The sequence below is a fragment of the Sphaeramia orbicularis genome, chromosome 24, assembly GCF_902148855.1.
Source record: "Sphaeramia orbicularis chromosome 24, fSphaOr1.1, whole genome shotgun sequence".
NCBI lineage: Eukaryota > Metazoa > Chordata > Actinopteri > Kurtiformes > Apogonidae > Sphaeramia > Sphaeramia orbicularis.
The window spans coordinates 49,932,088-49,948,806 of NC_043979.1; the positions used below are offsets into that span (position 1 = coordinate 49,932,088).

Below are 16,719 nucleotides of genomic sequence, written 5' to 3' on the forward strand. Positions count from 1 at the left end.
AAAACACACACACACAAACCAACCACTACCCACTGTTCGGTCTGTTCCAAACACACACACACACAACCCACACTCACACTGTTCGGTCTGTTCACAAACACACACACACAAACCCACACTCACACTGTTCGGTCTGTTCACAAACACACAAACACACACACAAACCCACACTCACACTGTTCGGTCTGTTCACAACACACACACACACAAACCCACACTCACACTGTTCGGTCTGTTCACAAACACACAACACACAAACCCACACTCACACTGTTCGGTCTGTTCACAAACACACAACACACACAAACCCACACTCCCACTGTTCGGTCTGTTCACAAACACAACACACACAAACCCACACTCACACTGTTCGGTCTGTTCACAAACATCACACACAAACCCACACTCACACTGTTCGGTCTGTTCACAAACACACACACACACAACCCACACTCACACTGTTCGGTCTGTTCACAAACACACACACACAAACCCACACTCACACTGTTCGGTCTGTTCACAAACCACACCCACACAAACCCACACTCACACTGTTCGGTCTGTTCACAACACACAACACACACACAAACCCACACTCACACTGTTCGGTCTGTTCACAAACACACACACAACCCACACTCACACTGTTCGGTCTGTTCACAAACACACAACACACACAACCCCACACTCACACTGTTCGGTCTGTTCACAACACACACACACAAACCCACACTCACACTGTTCGGTCTGTTCACAAACACACACACAAACCCACACTCACACTGTTCGGTCTGTTCACAAACACACAAACACACACACAACCCACACTCACACTGTTCGGTCTGTTCACAAACACACACACAAACCCACACTCACACTGTTCGGTCTGTTCACAAACACACACACACACAAACCCACACTCACACTGTTCGGTCTGTTCACAAACACACAAACACACACAAACCCACACTCACACTGTTCGGTCTGTTCACAAACACACACACACACACACACACACACACAAACCCACACTCACACTGTTCGGTCTGTTCACAAACACACAAACACACACACAAACCCACACTCACACTGTTCGGTCTGTTCACAAACACACACACACAAACCCACACTCACACTGTTCGGTCTGTTCACAAACACACACACACACAAACCCACACTCACACTGTTCGGTCTGTTCACAAACACACACACACAAACCCACACTCACACTGTTCGGTCTGTTCACAAACACACACACACAAACCCACACTCACACTGTTCGGTCTGTTCACAAACACACACACACACAAACCCACACTCACACTGTTCGGTCTGTTCACAAACACCACACACAAACCCACACTCACACTGTTCGGTCTGTTCACAAACACACAACACACACACAAACCCACACTCACACTGTTCGGTCTGTTCACAAACACAACACACACACAACCCACACTCACACTGTTCGGTCTGTTCACAAAACACACACACAAACCCACACTCACACTGTTCGGTCTGTTCACAAACACACAAACACACACACAAACCCACACTCACACTGTTCGGTCTGTTCACAAACACACACACAAAACCCACACTCACACTGTTCGGTCTGTTCACAAACACACACACACAAAACCCACACTCACACTGTTCGGTCTGTTCACAAACACACACACACACACAAACCCACACTCACACTGTTCGGTCTGTTCACAAACACACACACACAAACCCACACTCACACTGTTCGGTCTGTTCACAAACACACACACACAACCCACACTCACACTGTTCGGTCTGTTCACAAACACACACACAAACCCACACTCACACTGTTCGGTCTGTTCACAAACACACAAACACACACACAAACCCACACTCACACTGTTCGGTCTGTTCACAAACACACACACAAACCCACACTCACACTGTTCGGTCTGTTCACAAACACACACACACACAACCCACACTCACACTGTTCGGTCTGTTCACAAACACACACACAAACCCACACTCACACTGTCGGTCTGTTCACAAACACCACACACAAACCCACACTCACACTGTTCGGTCTGTTCACAAACACACACCACACACAACCCACACTCACACTGTTCGGTCTGTTCACAACACACACACACACAAACCCCACACTCACACTGTCGGTCTGTTCACACACACACACACACAAACCCACACTCACACTGTTCGGTCTGTTCCACAAACACACACACACACACAAACCCACACTCACACTGTTCGGTCTGTTCACAAACACACACACACACACACACACACACACACAAACCCACACTCACACTGTTCGGTCTGTTCACAAACACACACACAAACCCACACTCACACTGTTCGGTCTGTTCACAAACACACACACACACAAACCCACACTCACACTGTTCGGTCTGTTCACAAACACACACACACACACAAACCCACACTCACACTGTTCGGTCTGTACACAAACACACACACACAAACCCACACTCACACTGTTCGGTCTGTACACAAACACACACACAAACCCACACTCACACTGTTCGGTCTGTTCACAAACACACAAACACACACACAAACCCACACTCACACTGTTCGGTCTGTTCACAAAACACACACACACAAACCCACACTCACACTGTTCGGTCTGTTCACAAACACACAAACACACACACAAACCCACACTCACACTGTTCGGTCTGTTCACAAACACACAAACACACACACAAACCCACACTCACACTGTTCGGTCTGTTCACAAACACACACACAAACCCACACTCACACTGTTCGGTCTGTTCACAAACACACACACAAACCCACACTCACACTGTTCGGTCTGTTCACAAACACACACACAAACCCACACTCACACTGTTCGGTCTGTTCACAAACACACACACACACACACAGAAACCCACACTCACACTGTTCGGTCTGTTCACAAACACACACACACACACACAAACCCACACTCACACTGTTCGGTCTGTTCACAAACACACACACACACAAACCCACACTCACACTGTTCGGTCTGTTCACAAACACACACACAAACCCACACTCACACTGTTCGGTCTGTTCACAAACACACAAACAAACACACACACAAACACACACAGTGTTCAGTCAGTTCACAAACACACAAACAAACAAACAAACACACACAAACAAACACACACACACACACTGTTCGGTCTGTTCACAAACAAACAAACAAACACACACACAAACACACACACTGTTCAGTCAGTTCACAAACACACAAACAAACAAACAAACACACACAAACAAACACACAAACACACACACACTGTTCGGTCGGTTCACAAACAAACAAACAAACACACACACAAACAAACACACAAACACACACACACACAAACCCACACTCACACTGTTCGGTCTGTTCACAAACACACACACAAACCCACACTCACACTGTTCGGTCTGTTCACAAACACACAAACACACACACAAACCCACACTCACACTGTTCGGTCTGTTCACAAACACACACACACACACACACACAAACCCACACTCACACTGTTCGGTCTGTTCACAAACACACACACAAACCCACACTCACACTGTTCGGTCTGTTCACAAACACACACACACACACACACAAACCCACACTCACACTGTTCGGTCTGTTCACAAACACACACACACACAAACCCACACTCACACTGTTCGGTCTGTTCACAAACACACAAACACACACACACAAACCCACACTCACACTGTTCGGTCTGTTCACAAACACACACACACACAAACCCACACTCACACTGTTCGGTCTGTTCACAAACACACACACAAACCCACACTCACACTGTTCGGTCTGTTCACAAACACACACACACACAAACCCACACTCACACTGTTCGGTCTGTTCACAAACACACAAACACACACACAAACCCACACTCACACTGTTCGGTCTGTTCACAAACACACAAACACACACACAAACCCACACTCACACTGTTCGGTCTGTTCACAAACACACAAACACACACACAAACCCACACTCACACTGTTCGGTCTGTTCACAAACACACAAACACACACACACTCACACTGTTCAGTGTTCACAAACACACACACACACACACACTCACACTGTTCGGTCTGTTCACAAACACACACACAAACCCACACTCACACTGTTCGGTCTGTTCACAAACACACACACACAAACCCACACTCACACTGTTCGGTCTGTTCACAAACACACAAACACACACACAAACCCACACTCACACTGTTCGGTCTGTTCACAAACACACACACACACACACAGAAACCCACACTCACACTGTTCGGTCTGTTCACAAACACACACACACACACAAACCCACACTCACACTGTTCGGTCTGTTCACAAACACACACACACACAAACCCACACTCACACTGTTCGGTCTGTTCACAAACACACACACAAACCCACACTCACACTGTTCGGTCTGTTCACAAACACACAAACAAACACACACACAAACACACACAGTGTTCAGTCAGTTCACAAACACACAAACAAACAAACAAACACACACAAACAAACACACACACACTCACACTGTTCGGTCTGTTCACAAACACACACACAAACCCACACTCACACTGTTCGGTCTGTTCACAAACACACAAACACACACACAAACCCACACTCACACTGTTCGGTCTGTTCACAAACACACACACACACACACACAAACCCACACTCACACTGTTCGGTCTGTTCACAAACACACACACAAACACACACACAAACACACACACTGTTCAGTCAGTTCACAAACACACAAACAAACACACACAAACAAACACACACACACTGTTCGGTCTGTTCACAAACACACACACACACACACACACACTGTTCGGTCAGTTCACAAACAAACAAACAAACACACACACAAACAAACACACAAACACACACACACAAACCCACACTCACACTGTTCGGTCAGTTCACAAACAAACAAACACACACACAAACACACACTCACACTGTTCGGTCAGTTCACAAACACACAAACAAACAAACAAACACACACAAACAAACACACAAACACACACACACTGTTCGGTCAGTTCACAAACAAACAAACAAACACACACACAAACAAACACACAAACACACACACACACAAACAAACACACAAACACACACACACACAAACAAACATTGTTTAACGAGAGTAAAGTAGTAGTTTTAAAAAACTCATTAATTAACGAGAATAAAGTCATTATTTAGGTTCTACATTATGCGATGAGTGGATACGACTTTATTCTCATTAAATAACGACTTTATTCTCATTAAATAACGACTTTATTCTCATTAAATAACGACTTTATTCTCATTAAATAACGACTTTATTCTCTAGTGACAAGTGTTTTTTTCGGATGTGGCCCTACTCTGCTGTTGTAAGTTCGATCTGAAAGTGATCTGAATAAATCAGTGTAATAGTTCCAGTATTCAGTCTGTTCTTAAATGTTTTATATATTTGTAGATAAACTGTATCTGTGCGTTCTAATGAACACGTATAAATGATAAACTGAAGCTGAATACTGGTAAAATGACACTGATTTCTCTTTTTTTTAAATTTCTGTTCATATTTGTTCAGGTTAGAGTTTGTAAATTAAAGTTCATGTAATGTTCCTTTTTATTCTGAAACAAAGACAAACGTGTGTATTTGTTATTATTTATAGTTGATTCTGTTCAGATTCTTCTGGTTCTGATCCACTTTAGATGACGGTTCATACCTTCAGTGTATTTTCTACATTTCGTGGACCGGACCGGACCCTTTAGCGGCCGGTTCTGGTCCACGGGCCGTATGTTTGACCCCACACAACAGTTTTCATATGGTGCAGATGTTGTGTTCACTGACCGTGGTTTAACCCGCTGTCGTGTGTTTGCGTGCAGTGTTCCAGCGTGCCGTCGTCCTGATCTACCGCCACAACAAACTGAAGAAGAGGATGGTGAGAAGTGTTGCATCATGGTCCAGAACGCCTGCAGGTTCTGCCTCAGACCCGGTTCAGACCCGGTTCTAACCCTCTGTGTCGGTTCTGTTTTCAGACCGCCTCACGCTCAGCTGATCCGGACCCCTTCAGGTTCCGCTGGTTAATCCCGGTCTCCGCCGTGCAGGTCCGACCGGCTGACATCACAGGTCCGTAGCCAATCAGACGCCACCGTCCTGCTCCTGTTGTGTGACATCGAATTAAATAGTCATTTAATTTCAGATGATTTCAATTTTATTAAATGAATCAACTTTTGAAATCTCCCTTCCCTTCGACAGGGTTGAAATTAGAGGAACAGGGTGGAATGTTCCATTACATTTGATCATAGATCATGTAAACGTGGCACATTAATCCACAGGAATAAAAGAAAAAAGAAAGAAGATGACAGTGTTTCCATGGGAACGTCCAAATATGGTCATGTGTGCTGACCATGAACAGATGAATAACTGTATTTGACATGAATTATTTCCATGTATTGATAGTTTTTCGTGGGTCAGCAGGAATTAAACAGGTCCGATCAGTAGATGGTTCTGGTGTTTTTGACTTACACATGTGGAGGTGGACCCAACGCCATGGAAACGGGAGGCGTGAATGTGGGCGGGGCTTCAGCTTTGACCTGGATGAACCTGGTTGGTGAATGTGGGCGGGGCTTCAGCTTTGACCTGGATGAACCTGGTTGGTTAAGGCGGGCGGCTTCAGCTTTGACCTGGATGAACCTGGTTGGTGAATGTGGGCGGGGCTTCAGCTTTGACCTGAATGAACCTGGTTGGTGAATGTGGGCGGGGCTTCAGCTTTGACCTGGATGAACCTGGTTGGTGAATGTGGGCGGGGCTTCAGCTTTGACCTGGATGAACCTGGTTGGTGAATGTGGGCGGGGCTTCAGCTTTGACCTGGATGAACCTGGTTGGTTAATGTGGGCGGGGCTTCAGCTTTGACCTGGATGAACCTGGTTGGTTAATGTGGGCGGGGCTTCAGCTTTGACCTGGATGAACCTGGTTGGTTAATGTGGGCGGGGCTTCAGCTTTGACCTGGATGAACCTGGTTGGTGAATGTGGGCGGGGCTTCAGCTTTGACCTGGATGAACCTGGTTGGTGAATGTGGGCGGGGCTTCAGCTTTGACCTGGATGAACCTGGTTGGTTGGTGTGTTTTCAGGTGCGGAGAACCCGTGTACGTGGGAACTGGTCCACAGCCGGTCCGAGTCCGAGGGTCGACCCGAGACCGTCTTCCAGCTGTGCAGCAGGTACCGACTGAAGGACCACCAGGGCTAATGAAACCAGGTCCAAACTAGACCAGTTCTAATTAGACCAGGTCTAACCCAGGCCATTTGATCTTGCTTTTCTCTTTTCGTTTCTCTGTACGTTTGTGACCTGTTTTTTTTTTGAAGTGTCTGTGAACGTCTGTCCTGTTTTTACTTTGTCTGTGAAACTGTCCTTTCTTTTCTCTTCAACCTGTTTGAGTTTTTCATTGTTTATCGCGTGTCTCTTTAACATTTGTGGATTTTTTGCTTGTTTTTAGCATCTCTTTCTACATTTTTTGTGACTTTTTGTTTTACTTTTATGTCTGACTTAATAAGAAAACCAAAAAAATCTAATCACTTTACTTTGTTGAAACGTCAAAAACAGATGAAACGTCAAAAACAGATGAAACGTCAAAAACAGATGAAACGTCAAAAACAGATGAAACGTCAAAAACAGATGAAACGTCAAAAACAGATGAACAAATGAAAGCATATTGGTCTTTTATTGCACTTTTTACCACTTTATGTATTTCTTATGGACATATGACGTCCATGTTCTTACCTTTGGGATCTTTGGGCTGTATCTGGTTTTTTTCGGTGGTTCTGGTTCGATGCTCATGAAGTACCTGATGTCGGTCCTGGTCTTAATCTGGTTCTGGTTCTGTTTCAGCGGTCTGGATTCGAAGGCGGTGGTTCTCCGAGCTCTGCGTACTGTTCTCAGAGACCACGCCCCCTCCGCCTCCCTGAGGAGGTCCAGACCGTCCACGGCCGAGAGGAGGCGGAGACAGCAGCGCCGGCGCCACGACGCCCACAGGACGGCGCGTCACCACGGCAACAGCCACCGACCCGCCTCGGAAACCTGCTCGGAGCCCCCGCTGCCCAGCCACGCCCCCTCCCCTCAGGAGGTCGCTGAGGGGGGGCGGAGCCGGCTGTGCTCGCTGACCGGAGATCTGGAGGCGCAGCTGCAGAGGCTGAAGTTCAACACCGAGGAGGAGGAGGAGGAGCAGAGGAAGAGGAGGAGCCTCCTGGAGCTGAGCGGCCTCCTGGAGCGGGACTACAGCGTCCACAGCATGGCCTCCATCATCAACGAGGACTGTTTCTATGACAACGGCATCAAGCACAACACGGCGTCGGCGCTGCAGGGACACGGATAAGACACTGACGCCTGGACGAGTCCCAGACGAACACGTGCACGAGTCCCAGACGAACACGTGCACGAGTCCCAGACGAACACGTGGACGAGTCCCAGACGAACACGTGCACGAGTCCCAGACGAACACGTGCACGAGTCCCAGACGAACACGTGGACGAGTCCCAGACGAACACGTGCACGAGTCCCAGACGAACACGTGCACGAGTCCCAGACGAAGACGTGGACGAGTCCCAGACGAACACGTGGACGAGTCCCAGACGAACACGTGCACGAGTCCCAGACGAACACGTGCACGAGTCCCAGACGAACACGTGGACGAGTCCCAGACGAAGACGTGGACGAGTCCCAGACGAACACGTGCACGAGTCCCAGACTAAATCCTGTCCCATATTTCAGCCACATCGACAGAGGAGATTCATCCCATATTTGTCCAAAAATCCACTTTCTTTGTCCTCGACTGTGACGGTTCTGTGTAAATATTCTGTGTATTTTCTCCACATTTCATCAGAACAAAAGAAGAGATTTTATATTTTTTATTCCTAAACTCATCTGTCATTTTGTAAAAAAAAAAACAAAGAAAAAAAACATTTTGTCTGTCTTTTTGGTTGTTGTAAATATTTGTATGTACAGTTTTTTGTTTTTTTCATGACAAAAGCAGCTGAATGTGGCGCTGCTGCCTTCGATGAACTGTTGTATTTATATATTTGGACTCATTCCTTTTATTTCCTGTTTAAGTCATTTGGTAATTTATTTTCTTAAATATTTGAGTACATGTTTTTGACAATAAAACAGTAAAAATATTTAATTTAAGCTGCGTTGTGGGTCAGTTTATGAGCAGTGTCTGGTTTTATGTCATTTAGGGATGACCAACATACTTTACTCCAAATGCAAATATACATGCTTTTTTACTGATATTTATTTTGTAATTGTAATAATTTTCCTACAGTCAGGGCTACATGGTAGATGCTTACAAGTGTTCTAACTTAATGGGACAAATAAAAAGCAAATTATACAGCGTGTAAGCATGTAAAATATGCAATTAAGTAAAAATAATGCCACAGTAACAGATGGCTTAAATATTTAATTGAAGAAGAAATATAGAAATTGCAAAGAAAACAGCAACTAAAAAGTCTGTCAAGATATACATATATATGCATGTAAAAGAAAACATATACAGCATTATTAAGAAACACCTCCCAATAAGAAAGAATGTGCAGGTTATTTAAATAATTACTATCTCCACCAAGGAGGTTCTGTTTTTGCCAGGGTTTGTTTGTTAGTTAGCAACATAACTGAAAAAGTTATGGATGGATTTTGATGAAATTTTCAGTAAATGTTGATACTGGCACAAGGAACAAATGATTAAATTTTGGTGGTGACTGGGGGGGGGGGGGGGGGGGTGCTGATCTGCTTTGGCGGAGGTCTGCGCTCTCTGAGTGCTTTTCTAGTTGGACTATTAGACACTCTGACATGTAATAAAAGTAGTGAAAAATTAATATTTTTTCATTAAATGTGACCTTTAAAGTTAGCACAGTTTGTGTTCTACGATGAGTAAAAATGGCCTCATAATATTCCTAAAAAATTAATAGAATATAGTATATGACAGGGCTGTCAAACTCCTTTTAGTTCAGTTCCACATTCAGCCCAGTCTGATCTGCAGTGGGCCAGACCAGTAAAAGAATAAGAGTGAAAAAAGTACAATTAAACTATGATAATGTTTACACCTACAAAAATCTGAATAACATGAACAACTGGAAACGTCTTTAGAAAAACAACTGCAATTTTAACAATATTCTGCCTCAGTTTATCAGTTTATCATGTACACATGTGCATTACAAATACACTAAACATTTAATAACAGGCAGAATATTGGTACAATTGCATTTACTTATCTTAAGACATTTCAGGTTATTCGCTTTTTTTTTGTAAAATAACAGTTTTTTAATATAAACATTTTCATGTAATTTTATGTTTTTTTAACTAAAACAAAAAGAAAATGGTCTGTTTTCATTCTTTCTGGGTTGAATGTGACAGTGTTTGACTGACATCTGTATGTGGAACCTGAACTAAAATGACGTGAACATCCTCCACTGTTCATATCTTCAGTGTCATTTGTGTCTTCCGTAAATCCATCCTATGGCTCAGACTGGACCCTGTGGCGGACCGGATCTGGTCCCCGGGCCGCACGTTTGACACCTGTGGTCTGTGAACCAGACTGTGGTGTAGTTCTCAGTTTTAACAGTAGATGGAGCTACTGTCCTAAACAAGGCGGGCTCACTGATAAATAGGCCAATCACAGGAAAGCTTTGCCAGGTGCCAGCCAATAAAATGATAGAACCAGGAGAGAGCTAAGATGGCGCCTAGGGCTGGAAGCGTCTAGAAGCGGTGGTAACATTAATGTCTTTAAATAAGTGAAGGAGGAAATGTGGCTTTGCAATTTAAAGTCCAACTGTTGCAGTGATTAAAAACTATAATCTACGAAGACACTATGAAACCAAACATCTAACTTATACGTATTGTCCTGGCGTCGCGAGAGAACAGGAAGTTAAGCTAAAGGCCGCTAGCCTGTTAGCTCCGCATGCTATCAAAGCCCAACAAAACGCTAGTATCGCCAGCTACGAGGCGGATAAACGCATTATTCAACGTGTAAAATGTTTCTCAGATGCCGATTTAATAAAACAGCATCTGGTTAAAGTCGCAGGAAAAATGTGGCCGGAAAACCTGAAGCAGCTCAACAGTCTGAGCTCCTCCAGAAGGCCAGCGGAACCGCCAGGAGCCCAGTTCAGTGGAGGTCCAACAGGTGGAGGTCCAGCAGGTGGAGGTCCAACAGGTGGAGGTCCAACAGGTGGAGGTCCAGCAGGTGGAGGTCCAGCAGGTGGAGGTCCAACAGGTGGAGGTCCAGCAGGTGGAGGTCTGCTTTAACAGGTGAGTAAAGGGATGATCTACTTTCCTTTTCTCTGTACAATAACTAACCTTCATAAACCAACTCTGCACTTATGCTGCCTTCAGGTGCTATCGGGAAGATGAAACTTTCCACTTACTGAACTCGAAATTACAAGTGTGTTGCGTTCAAATGCTTTTGTTATTGTAGCAGGGTTAAATGTCACTTTGCACCTTCATCATACTGAGCATTACAGATTAGATTTGGACCTTATCCTGCCTTCATGTGCGCTAGTATTATGCTAAATACTAGTTATGAACTCGAAAACTGTTCAAAAATTGCGCCCCCCCCCCCCCACGCGCACACACACACATATATTTTCCCCTGGAGACCTGAGAAGAGTTTGATACAGATGAAAATGACCTTTGACCTTTTCAACACGGCGGAGGGCAATGAGAAATTAACGGCCAATGATAATCAATGCTTTCACAAATGGAAAAGTTCATCTTCCTGATAGTACCTGAAGGCAACGTTACAGTTTCATTATTACCCAGGTTTTTTTTTTTATTTTGTTTATTTATGTTTTTTTACTGTTTCCTGTTGCTGCTGCATTGTTATTTCCCTGGCATCAATAAAGCACATCTATCTGTCCATATATTAAAATATCGTGGACCAAATCTGTGGAATAATCTACGACCTGAACTTCAGTCCATCTTCTTTATCATTGTTTAAAAAGCATCTGAAAAGGACTGGAATTCATTCATTCATTTGACTTGTACATGATGATTTATAATTTGATTTGCATTTTTATTGTTTTGACTTTAGTTTATTATTTCAGTTATGTTGTGTTTTTTAATTCTTTTTTCTTTTTTTTTTCCTGTGTATTCATTTCTGGGGAGGTATTCATATAAGCCTGTTTTGACTTCTAACCTCTCCTGCACTATAATGTTACTTGTTTGAATGGTTTTGTTTTTTTTTCTCTTGCTGTTTTGTGATGTGCTAGAGATGTAACGATTACCAGTATAACGATAAACCACAGTAAAATTACAGACGATTAGTATTACTGTTTAAATTCTAAGTCTCATGATAACTGTGTTTGATTACCACACTTAGGGGAAAAAAAACTAATGTAAAGATCTGCTTTTATGTCAAATATTTGAGTATAGTTTTAATTTATTACAATTTTAACTGTATATACCTAATATTCGGAATCAGTATTCACTTTTAAAGTCTGTGAAAAGGTTCGTTAAGCATCTGTGTGTTATTTATGCAATAAATTAAAGATATTTTTCAAATCGGACTTTATATTTTTTTGTGTTTTTTGTCCTTTTATGTTTTTATAGTAGGTTAAAGTGAAAAAATAATTGACAGATGATCTAGATGAAGTTGTGCTGAAAAAACAGATCCAAACATGGGTATAGTAAACATTTGTTTCTATAGTATATAAAGGCCAAATCAAAAGGACTGAAAAACAGACAGAATAGACTCAGACCACTAAGGGTTAATATGTGAATGTTTCTGCAACTAGGGATGGGAATCGCTAAGAATCTAACGATTCCGATTCCATTATCGATATTGCTTATTGATCTGATTCCTTATTGATTCTCTTATCGATTCTCATTGGCTGAGGGAATAAAAGAGTACAAACAGGTGTGTTTGCATTAACTGTCTTTTATATTTCCATCTGCACAGAAAATAGAACATATACAGTATGTACAAATAATAAGAACAGATGACGCCGGGCCGGTTCGGGGGCGGGGGGGTGTGCGGTGAAAGTGAAACTAAAGACTCTTGACTTATTCCTCTATTGCCGCATTTCTACTACGTGGAACCGGTTCGACTCGGCTGGGCTTGTTGTGCACCTCATTTCCTTTCCCTTCTTACCTTCGGAAACTTGTATTTGAGGAGTTACGACGTTTGTTGTCCGCACCAGAACCGGCCTGGCGTTCACTCTGCCGCTACATTCACAAGCGTCGCTAAGTAGAGAATCAAATATGTGACATTCCTGTAAATGAATCACATGCTGTGGACAAATGTTTGAGGATATTGGAGGGATTCCACCCATCTGAAGACATGGAAGCTTTGACAGTGTTCCAGTGGACCTGGGGTGGTCTGTTTGGACCATTTCTGCCTCAGCTCCATGTTGGCTACGTTCTGACCAAAACAATGCGGTATACGTGTGACGTCATCACGCATGCACAACGAAGGTGGAATCGATGAGCAGAATCGTTAAGCAGGCAGGCAAACGATTCCAAGGAATCGAGCTACTGGGAACCGGTTCTCAAAAAGAGCCGGTTCTCGATTCCCATCCCTATCTGCAACAGAAGGGACATTGAGCCAATTATTATTTATTTATTTATTTATTTAAAACTACAGCTTGCTTAAATTATTTCAGTGTGTGTATTAGTACTTTTTGAACATTTTGTGCACAATTTCAACAATACCATGATAATAATAACCGTGATAATTTTGGTCACAGTAACTGTGATGAAATTTTCATATTGTTACATCCCTATGATGTGCAAATAAATAAATATTTAAAAAATATAAATACATACATGCATCTATACATCAGTACGTTGGATGTCGAGGTGCACGAGACTGCAGCTGAGGTGGTTAAAATGCAGTGTATCAACACCTCATAGTAGACATAAAATAAAGAAAAACATGTTTATTTAATCATAAAAGTGAGTATTTCAACCTAAAATATTAATTAAATCTAAAATACCAGTAACACACGCTCACATATGTACACTGTCGCCCATAAAGTTGTAATCAAGTATTTTTCCCTCTTCTTATAAAATGATGTGACTTCTTTTTGATAGTGTAGCAGGGACTCATGAACCTGGTCAGAGGTGGTTAAAGAGGACTAAAAAAGAAGAATGTGTCTGAAAACAAACGTACTGCAGCTTTATGGGTGACAGTGGTTCTATGTTCCGCAGATGAACGTATATACATGTAGATGCAGATCCTGTCCAAACCACATCACTGATCCTCTGCTGGTGGTGTTCTTATGGTTTATTTAATTCTACTTGAATAATTCGGCTGTGTGTGTTTTCAGTGGTTTCTCTTGTACGTTCCTGCTCTGGTTTTAAATGTGACCCAGCGTTCACCTCAAACACAGTTAGAGTAAATACAGATAAATACTGTAATGTGTTCACGTCCACGCACAAAGACTCTTTCACAGTTGGTTGTTTTTAACACAATGACTTTGGGTCCAAATGCAGGTTAAAGGCGGTTCAGCACATTCCTGTGGTTCAAACCCACTGTACATGGATGAGTTTCATCACAAACCTGGAGAACACGCAACACGTCACATCGGAACGGTGAGTTCGACACTGGAACTGCTTTCATGAACAGGTTCTGGCAGGTTTAGTCCAAATTCAGCCTCTGAACAGGATTTTAACATGACTTTAATGATTTTAATATGACTTTAATACAATTTTAACATGACTTTAGCATGATTTTAATATGACTTTAACATCATTTTAATGACTTTAATAGGATTTTAACATGATTTTAATGATGTTAACATGATTTTAATGATTTTAACATGACTTTAACATGACTTTAGTATGACTTTAACATGATTTTAATGATTTTAACATGACTTTAACATGACTTTAACATGATTTTAATGATTTTAACATGACACTAACATGATTTTGACGTTAACATGACTTTAACATGACTTTAGTATGACTTTAACATGATTTTAATGATTTTAACATGACTTTAACATGATTTTAACGTGACTTTAGTATGACTTCAACATGATTTTAATGATTTTAACATAACTTTTACATGATTTTAATATGATTGTAACATGACTTTAACATGATTTTAATATTTTAACATGACTTTAACATGATTTTAATGATTTTAACATGACTAACATGATTTTAATGATTTTAACATGACTTTAATATGACTTTAATATGACTTCAGCATGACTTTAATATGACTTTTGACATAACTTTACAATGACTTCAGCACAACTTTATTATGATTTGTAACACAACTTTAATGACTTAATCAGGATTTTTAAAACAACTTTGACATAACTTTAACGTGACTTTAACATGATTTTTAACACTACTTTAATATGACTTTTCACACGACTTTTTTAAAAATTATTTTCGGATGTTCTGCAGAGGTTAGATCTTAGATGATGCCATGAGATCAGAGAAAACCTATCTGGACCTGAAACGGGTTAATTTTTTTTTTTTTTTTTTCAGGAGATTACTGAAACTGAAGTGTTTATGATCACTGAAAAACCCACAAAACCACAGTTATTTATTGTTGTTACTACTTATGTCACTGAATTTGGGGGATAAATAAAGTATACATTATCTTATTTAATCTTATCTTCCTTGTTTGAACAAAGGTTTTAAAGAATTTTAATAATAATAATAACAATAATAATGGATTGGATTGTATATAGCGCTTTTCTAGACACCCAAAACGCTTTACATTCATTCGCTCTCACATTCCCCCTCTGGTGGTGGTAAACTACATCTGTATCCACAGCTGCCCTGGGGGGGGCAGCGGCAGACTGACAGAAGCGTGGCTGTCAATTCGCGCCTACAGCCCCTCCCACCACCAAACATTCATACGCATTCATACATACACCAGTTTGAGTGACACTGGAGGCAAGGAGGGTGAAGTGTCTTGGCCAAGGACACAACGGACTGACTAGGATAGAGCGGGATTTGAACCGCCAACCCTTCGGTTATTGGACGACCTGCTCTACCACCTGAGCCATGGCTGCCCCATGTCCAACACTTTCTTGGACACTTAAAACAATTGCAATGAAAAAAGAAAGAAAATTAGATATTTTGTGTAATAAAATCAAGGTTTGATTTCAGTCAGATCAGTTTTATGGCTGTGAACAACAATTAAATATATTGAATCGAAATAAATTGACAAAAAAATGAGAATAAAACGCATTAAAATAAAAAAAACCACCAAAATGACACAGTTGAAGCTGCAGTGTATATTACCTTTCAGCATATCCAATCCATCTATATTTCTAAAGCACTTTAAAACTACCGCAGTGGACCAAAGTGCTGTACAGAAAAAAACAACAACAAAATAACAGAGTAAAATACGAGAATAAATTAAGACATAGAACAACTGTAAAAAATAAATAAATATAAATACAGAAGAATAGATAAAACCTAAATAACAGAATAAAATACAAACATAGATTCATATATCATAGCATCATAATTCAGCTTCCTTGTTTTCACGCTGTAGAAAATGTCATGTCCAGACCTTGTCCAATCATGGGTGTTTTCAGACAGGTAGGCGGGTTGACTACATGATTGACAGCTGTAATTACCAATCACTGATCAGATTGTCAGATGTTTCTTCGCTGCTCCGTC

General features: G+C 41.9%; 1 protein-coding gene across 1 annotated transcript in view; it reads left to right on the forward strand.

The window, feature by feature from the left end:
* LOC115414896 (T-lymphoma invasion and metastasis-inducing protein 2-like) overlaps positions 1-9,261 on the forward strand; it is a 41,485-nt gene extending 32,224 nt beyond the window's left edge. Inside the window, exons 19-23 of the mRNA XM_030128257.1 lie at positions 2,935-2,956; positions 5,966-6,021; positions 6,119-6,209; positions 7,214-7,301; positions 7,969-9,261. Of these exons, the coding sequence (XP_029984117.1) occupies positions 2,935-2,956; positions 5,966-6,021; positions 6,119-6,209; positions 7,214-7,301; positions 7,969-8,452 (741 nt within the window). The 3' untranslated portion in view covers positions 8,453-9,261. The remainder of the gene's footprint in view (positions 1-2,934; positions 2,957-5,965; positions 6,022-6,118; positions 6,210-7,213; positions 7,302-7,968) is intronic.
* Positions 9,262-16,719: the final 7,458 nt, after the last annotated feature.